Raw genomic sequence first — 13,326 nt, 5'->3', positions numbered from 1 at the left:
TGCATGAATTCATGCACCTTGAAAGGAACTGTGGGCCGAGAGGCAGGGTTGGACACAGGGGTGGGTCTCGGCCCATCCTCTGTACCCCCTCCCAGCCCCTCCCGCTGCAGTCCCTGGTCCCCTGTCTGCTGGCAGCCCCACTCCCACCACTGCCACTCCCATGCACTGACAGTGCCGGCCCTGCTCGCACCCACTGATGGTACGGAGTGATTGGGGCCAGCTTCAGCAGTGGGTGCAAGCAAGGTCAGTGCGGTCAGCAGGTGCGAGTGGCAGCTCCTGCCCCAATCACCCCTCAGTTGTTCAATTTTAAAACCCTAATATTCAAATAGACTAAACAGCAGAACAAAACAACTGAACAACTGGTCGCTATGATGTGCGCTGACCACCAGGGGGCGCACATGGAACATGGCAGGCGTCAGCTGCGCAGGATGGTGGAGCAGGTGAGTGGGGTCACCAGACCAACGCGGGGTGCCAGTTTGCTGTCATTGGGGCAAGCCTCTGGTGGTTACAGAAAATTCTTTGCTCCCATACACCATTGTCCTGCCCATTGCTCTCACCCACTGCCGGCACCAGAGCTGCTGCTCTCAGCCGCTACTGGCATCTGTCTCTGACCCCAATCACTCGGCATTGTCAGCCAATACAAGTGGTGGCTGCTGGCCCTGATCGCCCCTCAGGGCTTCCCCACCTCTCCTTGCTCCTGAGGGGTGATCAGGGCAGCAGCCGCCGCTCACACCCACTGCTGGTGCTGGCCCCAATCGCTCTACACCGTCAGCTGGTACAAGTGGGGCCAGCGCCATCAGTGCATGGGAATGGCAGCAGAAGGAGTGGGGCTGCCAGCAGACAGGGGACTGGAGGCTGCAGTGGGAGGGGCCAGGCAGGGGCATGGAGGATGGGTCTTGCTCACCCCTGCCTTGCGGCCCACAGTTCCTTTCAAGGTGCACGCATTCATGCACTGGGCCCCTAGTTGTGAAATATAAAAATAAAATTTTAGAAAAGATTCAAAATTGAGAAAATTTTTCTACACCATTGAATCTTAGGGTTCCACTTGTTAATTACCAGTTTTCATTCTGACCTAGACAGGCCAGATGAGGAAGCCTTCCAGTCATAATGTGATACATCTCTGTCAATGACATGTTACCAGCAACTCAGGGGCAGGAAGAACATGAAGGTTAACACGTGGTGCTCTTCAAGTGGAGTCTTTCTCTGTGCAACACTCACACCTCCATAATCGTGCATTTTCCCCATTTCCTGGGCGAAACATTTGGTCCTTTTTACACCATCAATCAAAAGTAGAACTGAAAAAAGATTTTTTAAAAATAATAAATAATAAATAAAAGAATGTACAACTAAGACATGTCATAGTACTCTCATAAAAATAGAATAACAGTAAAATAAAAGTAATTCTTCAATATTCTCATATTCTGTTTTTAAAAAGAACTGAAACATTTCTGTTTCCTCTACATGTGTTTGTACCCTGTTATTGATCATCTTTTTCTGAGAACATGTTTCTGATGCTGCAGCTACATGTGGGTGGAAGCTCCAGACAAGGGTCCCTGACTGACAAGACTGCAGAGCTTGGGAGTCTTCAAACATTAACTTATATGAGACAGGGAAGGTGACTGTAACATCAACCATTTTTCTAATTAAAGCACAGATATTTTGGTATTGGTTGTAATCCAGAGAAGATTAAGCAATCTTACCTTATAAATTCTTACTGATTTACATTTATGTATGAGGCAGGAACTGGAATTTATGTAGGCATAATTGTTGAGGCATATTGACAGTTTCAGTTTCAAGGGTATGAATAAAATTATTTTAAACAGAAAATAAACTCATGATGCTCTGCAAGTGCAATGACACGCATGTAAATTTTGTACAAATTACATTCTGAAATCTGACATTTATCTTCTTTTATCATCTTTGTCATTGCAAATACTATCATTGAGCATCCCTCTTCATCCAGCCCTGCACCCAATAAGAGTAAGATTTATGAAGGCAGGAAGGAACCTCCTTTATGTTATTCCTCATTGTGTCAGATTTACATACAAGATATTGTATATGGGGAGTGATATGTAAATAGAAAAACATACAGTTATATTGCTATGAATATAATTTTAATTATATTGAACTTGCTGATGATAATCATGGTTCTGTTCTATTGGTGGTGTTGAGGTCAACATAATTGCTGTGGTCATAATCAAATTCTGCTATTATTAGCATTTATGTAAATTCCTTTGACAAATTTTAAACAATTCTTCTCATATTCTGTTTTGTTCCTAAGATATACTCGGATACTTACCTGAATGTCTGTTGTTTATATATACCAAACATGTCAAACTCATGGCCCATGGGCCACATGTGGCCCACAACGAATATTTTTGCAGCCCAGCCAATATAACGGTATGTAAGAATGTTTTAATAAAAATGTCATAACTTATTTTTATAATATCCTGTTATACATAATTATTAATAATAAATTACAATGTTTGCTAATGACTGATTACTATAATCATGTTGCATTCATTTCCCTAACATGCCTTACTCGAAGGTGCACCATTTCTCTCCACTAATACTAGCAGCGAATATTTTAGCAGCCAATTGCCACGTCATTAGTCTTGTACTGACTTGTTTGGTGTGCACAACAGAAAATATTTTGCTTTCGGAGAACAAGAAAAATAGGTTTATTTGCATTACGCTTATTAATTTGTGTAGTTATTCAGTGTCTGGTAAGTAAATGTTCAAGAAATATATTAATTTTTATTAAAATGTTCTATTATTTTATATGAATGATTATTCATTTATTTCAGTCCTTTGTACTCAGCATGTCTCTATCAAAATAAACTACGTTTCTATGAAAATTGAAGTTTTTGGTTTTTTTGCGGCCCACATAAACTTAAACCCTGTTTATTTGGCCCGTGTTAGCCTTTGAGTTTGACATGTTTGATCTACACCACTACACTCTAACACATTACTTCCTGTGCCCTGTGTTTTTTTAGTCCAGAAACAATTAAAAAATTGTAGATCCAAAGTCAGAGAACTTCTCTCCAACAGGAGATTTAAGGACTAAAGAAAACATAGAGCCCTGAGGAGAATGTATTATTCCCTGGGCTTCAGAACATAATATGCTGGGATGTAGACCACAGCAATGTGCTTAACTCTGGAGATGGACTTTAAGTGATGGGAGAAGGATCATGGGTCATTCTGGTTTCCCATTGGCCCACACTTCCTATTGGCCTTATAAGCTCTGATTTGCTCACTGGTGTCTCTCCACCTTAAATTTGATATCTCAGCGGAAGTTCCCAGGACACCAGTACCACTCCCCCTGCTCTCCAATACTCTTTGGGCTTCTGATTTCCTCAAACATTTTGCAGATTAATATTTTTATACTGTATTCATACACAAGCTCAAATACATCAGGGCCTCTCTGTATCTGCTTTTTTCAAACTTTAGATTGATCCAACATTTTACAGTCCAAAGCAGCCCTTCCTCAACCTACTCAAAAATGCATACTATATGTTGTGGTTTATGTTTTTAAAGAAAGGGATTTCTTGGGAGCTAAAGAGAAGAAATCTGATAAAGAGCCAGCTTTTACACATCTTATTAACAAAAGGATTTCTTTCTTCTCATTCCAAAAGCACTGAACCTCATACAAACATCTCATACAGAGTCAGGAGGGAGCACATTAGTTCTCTGGGGCCGAGGATGTGGGTTTAGGTCAGAGATTCAAAGGGAGGCAAGCATAAAACAATGGATATGGGATTTGTGGGAGGCACACATCCTAGCCTGTTCCTGTACACTCCACACACTGAGCCCTCCACTCACCTTCATTGTCAACAAGTTTTATAGATCAAATGTAGACTATTCTAAAAAAATCACTCTACTATATATCTCTGCATCTACCACCAGGCCGCAAATCATTCTATTCTTCATTCTCAACTGTTATAATGAAAACTGAGACAATTAAAAAATATATATGGCTGTTTGTTATGACATAAAATATATTGACCCTAAAAACAGAATATCTACTTATACTATTTACTCAAGAGCAATAAATTGTCTGTATTTCAGAAGACTGGACATGGGATCGTACCAAGGCCTGCATGAACTATCACTGAAGATTCAACTCCCCCCTCTCACACCGGGGGTGGGGGGTGGGTAGAAGAACAGGCTTCTCTTCAGTCCTGGGGACTGGCCATAGGCTGTCAGCCCACCTGAAAGAGTGAGGCCAATTAGGAGAAAACAACTGAAAACAAAAGTAGGCCTGTGAGTACCTGCTTGGGGTGTGTGTGTGTGGCGTGCGGGGCGGGGGTGGCCAGGGTGGGGGGGGGGTTGGAGGGAGGGTATCAGAAGCAGAGCTTGAGTAGTCTTGACAGTGGTATCTAGGACCTGCAAAGTGCTGTGTCTAAAAATTCAGGTCTTTTTTTTCCTTGTAACTAGGGACTTCATGGTGAATTAGAGAACTGGGATTCCAGTTACTGAAAACACACGAATGTCCCTGGAGTTTATTTTTGTCAATAATTGAAGAGTATCGCTAGTAAGTCACAGCATCAGTCATCATAGTAATGTGGTAAAAAGAAGACAGAGATAAAAAGGAAATTTTAGAAGATTAATCTCAAACACACACACACACAGAATATTCACCTTGCAATCCTTTGTTATATCAAAGATCATCCAAAGTGAGAAATTTAGAAATTCCTATGTACATACAGGGATCAGAACAGATAATAATTGACAAGACAGCCCATTTTATTTATTTATTTAGTTAGTTAGTTATTTAGTTAGTTAGTTAGTTAGTTAGTTAGTTAAGTTTTACTTCTGGGGACAAATTTGGGAATAAAAATGCCAAAAGACAAGGAGATTTCATATTTTCTGAATTGGTGGGAATATCCATTGTAGAAATAATGTCTCTGCTATCTCATTGGAGGTGAAGAACTGACTTTTCTCTTTGTTCCTGAAAACTTGCAGCTTACTCCAAAATTAAGGCTGAGCTGGGCAATAAAACTTAACTACACTATTGTTAAGAAGTCCCACAATTGTACTTCTTATACTTACTGCATTTCTGTGAATAATAATTTTTATTAAAAATTTTTAATGTTAACATTATTGCAGGTGTCCCTCTTTTTCCCCCCTTTCCCCACCTCCACCCACACCAGCAATCCACTCTCCTAACCTTCACCAATCAATTGTCTGTGTCCATGGGTATGCATATATATTCTTTAGCTACTCCCCTCACCTTCTTTATCTACTCACCTCCATCTGCCTTCCCTGGGGCACCAGCCTGTCTGTTCCATGTTTCTGGTTCCATTTTTTGTCAGATTATTTTGGTTATTAGATTCCACAATTCTTTCATCATGTTATTTTATTTCTTAAAACAAAACAAGAATAGTAAAGTTGAAAGTAAACTAATATGTATTCTTAAAATCATGCATTTCGGTCACAGTGAGAGGCAAACAAAAAAATGAATGACAGCATATTTGATGACTAATTATGTGCTAGCAATGACAGAAGTTATTAAACACATACTGTTGTTTAATTTTCACAATAGTACATCAGGTAAATTTCATATTTTTTACAAATGTGAAACTAAATCCTCTAGAATATAGTTTATGTGATCAGGGATAATATGCTTTACAGCAGACTTATAATAAAACTAGTAGCCCATTGCACGAAGTTTCGTGCAAAAGACCTTCCTTCACCTGGCTGCTGGTGCCAGCACCAGTTTTCCTCTGGCCACCCGCGGATCGGAGCGCCGTTTCCTCTGGCCTCCAGCGCAATCGGCCACCCCGAGTTCCTCCAGTGCTGTTTCCTCTGGCCACCAGCTCGATCAGAGTTCCTCCAGCGCCGTTTCCTCTGGCTACCCGCTGATCGGAGCACCTCCCGCCAGCGCAATCGGCCACCCAGAGTTCCTCCTAGAGTTCCTCCTCTGGGTGGCCGATCGCGCGGGAGGCGCTCTGATCGGCGGGTGGCCAGAGGAAACGGTGCTGGAGGAACTCGGGGTGGCCGATAGCGCCAGAGGAAAACTGCTGCTGGCGGAAAACTGGTGCCGGCAGCCACGCAATCAGCCACCCGGAGTTCTGCCACCAGCGCCTTCCGCTGGCCCCATGGGTCCTCCCGCAGCTCCGGCCATTGGGGACAGCAGGAGGAACAGGGGGCGGGGACTCGTGAGTCAGCCCAATCGGCCACCCCGAGTCCCGCCCCCAGCCTCCCAACGGCCCAATCGTGGGCGTAACGGAGTGATGGTAATTTGCATATTACCATTTTATTAGGTATGATGATTCTCACTGTCACACGCACGCACACACACACACACACACACATCTGTACATCACCTACCCAAGACACTGCAGTCCCAAAGGCAGCCCAAAAATATCACTATGCCATCATCAGTTTCCCCCTGACTACCAAGTAAGCCAGGAAGAAGATAGAAAACAATAATACACATATGTTTATTGTGGATGTCAAAGCCAACAAGTGCCAGACCAAATAGGCTATGAAGAAACTCTATGTCATGGAGTAGACAAAGCCAATATCCTGATCAGGCCTGATGAAGAAAAGAAAGCATATGTTTGACTGGCTGCCAACTATGATGCTTTGAATGATGCAAACAAAATTGGGACATTTAAACTGAGTCCAATTGGTGAATTCTAAATATAAAAACTATTCACTGTAAAAGAAAAAGAAGTATAAAAGTTATGGGCAATAAAATCCTTTTTGGTATGTAAATAGCCTATCCAAGAAACTATCTTGAGAGATGATATTGAGCTAACATGTTCTCTGCCCCAGTTTTCCATTTATTCCTTTATGCTCTTACAGGTTGAGGCAGTCTGCAGGACAGCATAGAAGATGGGATTAAGAGGAAAGAACTTAAGGTAAAACACTGACTACTGGCTGCAATTTACCAACTCCACCATTCCTCATGTGTCCACGTATACTTGGAGATCTTACCTGTATCATAAGTCAGAGGATTGATTGTGATGTTGTATGTAAGGCACTTTGCAAATTGTTTGGCACATCACATGACAGTCAACTTTTTAAGTTTTATCTTACTCTTATTACAGTGCAACAGATGCTGTGGATGCAGATATGGCTAAGGTGATTTTTACTATCCTCAAGGAGGTCACTGGTTAGTGGGAAAAACACACACGGAAGCAGGCAATTTCAGTACAGAGTGACAAGAAACAAGAAGAAAAAAAACAAGGAGCTGTGAGGACACAGTAAAAGTTACTAATATAGTTAGGAAAGAGCAGGATGGTTAAAAAGTTTATACTGGAGCTGTCTTTTAAAGGAAAAAATGGGAGTTTTCAAGGCAAACCATGGTAATAGAAACGTGCTAGGCAGAGAGAACATTTCAAATGTGCAGAAGCAAATCAGAAAATAGTGAGAGTCAGGGAACTGTCTGCACCTTGACATGCACACACCCTGGATGTAGATGAGGCTGAGAAGAGGGAAAGAGGAAATCAGAAGAGTTTGGGAGTTGAGCAGGAACTTGATCCTTGTGCCTTGAAACTTGGTTGGGTCTTATTCCAAAGGCTAAGGGATGAAGGGGCTAATGGAAGGTTTCACTAGAGAGTGTGACAGAGTGAAATTGACATATTATAAAGTTAATTCTGGCTGCCATGAGGACTAACTACTGGAATGAAGTGAGATGCACTTGGAGTAAAGCTTTAGAGACAGAAAAATTAGTTTGAGCACTTTCGCTGTAGTCCAGGCAGAGATGATGTGGAGCTCGGTATGCTGAAAGGTCACAGGAATTAATTGATTAATGCTCTCTCCAGAGCTGATAATAACGTGAGGCTAGTGAGATGCCTAGGATGCAAAATTAAGGGGGCATTGACTCTCAGGATCTTAAGTGCTCCTTTAAAGTCTGTGCCCTAGACACCTCTATGGGCTCACTGCTCAGTACATGAACAATCAAGGTGTGATTGGCAATGCAGCCAAAAAGGAATAAAGTATTTTCTTGACTCATTTGTCCCTGTCTGCAGTTTAGCTGGGCGCAGGGCTAGGCACCAAGTCCCTGATGCCACTCCCTTCGGACTTTCCAGGAGCAATAAGTATTCTCAGGCTCATTCTGTACTGTGGGGAGTCTCCCTTCTGTGGCTGAGGGAATGGAAGCCGGTGAGTGAACTAGGATGCACACATAGCTGGTGGAACATTTCCAGGGAACTTAGACACACAGACACGGAACAGTTACTGTCACCACGCAGATTGCAGAAAGGCATTCCTGTGTCTGTGGACTGGTCACGTGGTCAGGAGGTAAAGTGTACTTTTTTGACTACCCTTCCCCATGCTTCTCATTCTCTGGATCTACATCCCCCTGCTCCCCCTGCAGTGATTTTTCCCCACCCCTAGGTTCATCCTTCTTGTGCTCTTTCCCAGGAATAACGTCCACTTCTGTACCTTGCCCTCTGAGCCTTTCTCAGTGATATTTTGCAGCTGTGATGATTTCATTCTAATTTTCTACTCACAGATACACATATGAGGAGAATGTCAGCAGTCTGGGGCCCCTGAATGAAATAGGCTTTTTTATTAAATTTATCTTTATTATTAAAAGTATTACAGATGACCCCTTTGTTTTTGTTATTTTTCCCCCATTGACCCCCTCCTCCTCACACCCACCCCTCCCAAGACTTCACCACAATAGAGTCTATTTCAAGAAAGTGTTCTAATCTTTTATTTTATTTTATTTTCAATTCTCACCAGAGGATATTTTTCCATTGACTTTTAGAGAGAGTGGAAGAGAGAGTGGAAGAGAGAGGGAAAGACAGAGAAATACTGAGGTAAGAGAAACACATCGACTGGTTGCCTCCTGCACACTCCCTGACAGGGCAGGATTGAGAAGAACCTGCAACTGAGGTATGTGCCCTTGACCGGAATCAAATCCAGGACACTTAGGTCCATAGGCTAACGCTCTATCCACTGAGTCAAACCAGATAGGGTAGAACTCCTGATTTGAGATGTGCCTGGGTGGGTAGTTTGGGGAAAAGGAGCTCTCCATAGGTTAGGGATGTTAGGGATGCTGTGGGTGCTTCTCAAATCTTCTCTCTATGGGTGGCTAACTCCTGACTTTAAACTCTTTAGTTACCTATTAAGTCTGGGCGAATACACATAGCTTCTTCCACTTTAAAAGCTTGAGACACCACATCAGAGATGTTTTGTTTTTTGCCCAGCAAGTTAATCTTTGTAAGAAAAAAAAAAAAGCCCTAGTTTTAACTGTAAGTAACATTAGGAAGATGTCGTAATATGAAATAAAGAACAAGTATATATTGTTCCATACATACCATTATTCTTTGGTAACTGTATCTCCCTTTCCTTTGCCAATTTACGGCACCAACAAAATTTCAAGTGCTAGTAATCAATACCACAGTCTTCAGAGGACAACTCCAAATGCTTCATGAACCTGGAGCTAGTCCAACAGAAAATTAAATTACTGTGGATTAGAGAGAATATTGCATACATTCCTTTAAGGATAGATGATATAAATTAAATAACTTCTAATGAAAGTCGAAATTTTTAGCACTCAATTTAATAATGAAACAAACTTCAGCAAATTATTGTCATGTATTTGACAATAGTAAAATATTTTTCCACCATTTATTCTAAGATAAAGTGATTCATTAGTTCAATACCCAGATGCAATAGTTATATTTCTATTTTTTATCTATTAGACAGCCTACCTATGAAAATATGTTTATACATCATTGCTATTTGTTCCACACTGACACCAAGCATACATGTTTTTGTGATCTCATTTTTATTTAATAATAAATGGTAAATTTTAAACAGCATTTATTTGTGTAGGTCTATCTTTTCTGGTACTGAATAAAAAGTGTGTGGTTGTTTTTTGTTAATAAGAAAATTAATTTACTTTGTGATGAAGATTATTTATTAATTTGTAGGCTATTTCAAAGGTTAGAATTTTTGTTTCTATCTTCTTTAAAGTATATAGCTTGTTTCATCATAAGTTCCTTTTTCAGTGATGAAACCCATTTAAGCATGAGGTAGGAGGGTTTCACAAAAATTTCTAGGAGGGGAGATTTGAGATCAACTGTACTGTGTTCTCTGAAGGACAAAATTTCTTTGCTTACTAATTTTATTCAAATTCAATCCTGGTGTGCGTGCGCATGCGCGCGCGCGCACACACACACACACACACACACACACACACACACACACAAATTTTAAAAAGTTAAAAATCTATCTTGTCAGTTTATAGCTCCAGAGACATGGATACAAGGAACAGACTGAAAGATCTAAGAGGGGAGGGGAGTGGGTGGGACAGGAAGAGATTAAGCAAAGAACATATATGTGTAGCCCACAGACAATAGTGTGATGAAGGCCTGGGATGGGGGTCTGGGGTAAGGGGGTTGAATGAACGGGTAAATGAGGGGAGAATGTGGGACATTAATAATACTGTCAACAATTTTAAAAATTAAATTAAAAATCAATAAAGAAAGAAATATCAAATCTATTTTAAGAAGAGTTTAAATAAGTAGTTGTATCCACTTTTATTTATGATTTAATTTTTGAATTGCTCAAGTTACTTATTTCTGATCATGTTTTTTTAAAGTAATAAAGTTAGGATATATTAATAAAGATAACTCTGGGATAGAAATGTAATATTTTTGAATAATCTGGGTAAACCCTAGTACAGCATCTCATCCCAACTTTCAGAACAAGTACTCACCAAGTGCTACACTGAAACTCCATTCATTCTCAAGTAGCAGCATCCCTAACCATAGTGGTAATGCTAATAAAACTTCAAAAATATATCTGTAATCAACAGGTAATAATTTATAAAACATAGAAACAGAAAACACTTATATTGACACCTTTATTCACATAGACTATAATCCAATGCAAGATATTTATTTTATAGGCTTTGAACTCTTTTTCCCCTTTTATGTACATGTTGATGTCTTTTTGTACACATGGCAGGTGATCAATAGATGCTTAGTAATTATAAATCAATAGTTGATTAGGCAACCATGAAAAATGAGATGGAAAAATTCCTAGAATTAGAACAAGATCCACTTTTGGATCCTTCTTTAGGCAACATTGTGCCTCAGTTTTCACAGACATGAAATACGGGTAATAGGTTGCTGTGAGGTTTATCTGAGAACTGTATGAAAGCACCTTGTAAATGGTAAAATGTCAGGGATTAGTATTATTTATTATTAATTAAATTACTATTATTGACCTTTTCACTTAAATTATAAAACATCTCTGAAACATTTCATTTATGATCTATATAGTTATTTAAGTTTAACAAATAAAATGCATCAGCCTTTTGAATATATTATTAGTAAATGCCTAATTAAAGAAAAAAATAACAATGAAAAAAAGGGGAAAAAGGTAAAAGAATAGTAAATAAAAAACAGTTTATTAGATAAGTGTGTGCGCCGGATAACAGAACTGTTGTTTGGTTCAATAAGAAAAAAACTTTGTGTTTCTATTTATTTTTTATGTTCTTTATAAAAATTCATCATTTTTTTATCTTAAAATGTTTAGTCAGAGAATAAAATTGATTATCATGACTTTTACCATTTTATATGACTATCATTTTAAGTTTGTTTAATTGTGTGAGAAAATAGTGCCTACTGGTGGATTTTCCTTGGAAGTATCTTTTAAAAATTCTTTGATCCCACTTTGAATCTTTGAAATCTTTCTCTGCAAAACAGATTACTGCACACATTTGAGTCTGTAATTAAAACCTCTGAGTAGTTAAAAACTCATTAACTGAGATTTTCTATAGCAGATCTGAGCTCACTGAGAGTTAAAAAATATACTGGTACACTTTTTGGGTGTGATAGGCTAGCTCTCTAACTGTCTTTCTCCTTACAGATAAGTGATGAGCATTTCATACCATAATTCAAGCATGTCAGCTCCCAACTATTCCACTGTCAATTATGATATGTTTGTCCTCATTGGCATCCCCGGACTGAGGGAGTTACACATGTGGATCTCCATTCCCTTCTGCCTGATGTACCTGGTGGCTGTGGCAGGAAATGGAATCCTGATCTATGTGGTGGCAGTAGAGCGCAGTCTTCATGAACCCATGTACCTCTTCCTCTCCTTGCTGGCTTTTTGGGATCTGATCCTATCTACATCTACAGTACCCAAAGCTCTGAGCATCTTCTGGTTTGATGACATGGACATCTCCTTTGGTGGTTGTGTAACCCAGCTCTTCTTTATGCATTTTGCCTTTGTAGTGGAGTCAGGCATTCTCTTGGCCATGGCTTTTGACCGTTATGTAGCCATCTGCTACCCACTAAGGTATACCACCATTCTTAGCCATGGTGTCATTGGCAAAATAGGGGCTGCTGTAGTGCTCAGGAGTTTTGCAACTGTTTTCCCCATTGTCTTCCTTGTGAAACGCCTGCCCTTCTGCCGGACAAACATCATTGCCCACACATTCTGTGAACACATGGGCCTGGCAAAGCTGGCTTGTGCTGATATCACCATCAATATTTGGTATGGAATCTCTGTGCCATTGCTCAGTGTTATGCTAGATATGGTGACAATAGTTGTCTCCTATGGGCTTATTCTGCGGGCAGTCTTCAGGCTGCCATCCCATGATGCTCAGATGAAAGCGCTCAGCACCTGTGGTTCCCATGTCTGTGTCATCCTCATGTTCTACCTTCCAGGGATTTTCACTGTCATTGCTCAGCGCTTTGGCAGAAAAATCCCCAAGCATGTGCACATCCTGCTGGCCAATCTGTATGTTCTTGTTCCCCCCATGATGAACCCAGTTATTTATGGAGTAAAGACTAAACAAATTCGTGAACGAGTGGCCCTTGTATTTTCTTCAAAAGGGAAGTATTGCTGAGGTTGACTGGATAGCATTGTGGTTTTTTAAAGGCAAAGGACTTGTATGCATGCATATAAGCATAACCAATGGATGCAAGACACGGGGAGGGGGGGGGGCGCGGGGTGAGGGCATGTGCGGGGGGGGGGGGGAGTGGTGGTGGTGGTAGAGGAGTCCAGGGAAGGTCAATTGGGAAAAAAAGGAGATTTATGTACTACTATTTGTAATACTTTAAAGAATAAAATAAAATTTAAAAAAATAGAAAAGAGGAGAAACAGTTGCCATTTAGGATAGGCTGTACTTGCTGTGAAATTAGGAAACAATATATATATATTTTAGGGATGATCCAAATTGCATGAGTTCCTTATTTCAGAGGTAACTAGGTTCTTGAAAATCAGTGTATTAACAAAGTTTTATTTTTGCATGTTCATAGGGTCCTGCAGTATTTAATAACATGGCATCTCTATTTCTATCAAACAAAAATAAAATTTAAAAAACACTGCTCCTTCATCTGCTATTTA

The 13,326-nt window shown here is 40.2% G+C and overlaps 1 protein-coding gene across 1 annotated transcript; it reads left to right on the top strand.

The window, feature by feature from the left end:
• Window positions 1–11,875: 11,875 nt before the first annotated feature.
• Window positions 11,876–12,826, top strand: LOC307109566 (olfactory receptor 52B2-like; the record flags this gene model as incomplete). Its single annotated transcript, XM_079788379.1, has 1 exon — window positions 11,876–12,826. One exon carries the CDS (start codon window positions 11,876–11,878, stop codon window positions 12,824–12,826), a length of 951 nt encoding a protein of 316 aa, XP_079644505.1.
• Window positions 12,827–13,326: the final 500 nt, after the last annotated feature.

This window comes from Cnephaeus nilssonii, assembly GCF_951640355.1.
Source record: "Cnephaeus nilssonii genome assembly, chromosome: 13".
Lineage (NCBI taxonomy): Eukaryota > Metazoa > Chordata > Mammalia > Chiroptera > Vespertilionidae > Cnephaeus > Cnephaeus nilssonii.
Note: the sequence above shows the minus strand (reverse complement) of the source record. Positions and strands in the feature narration are given on the sequence as shown.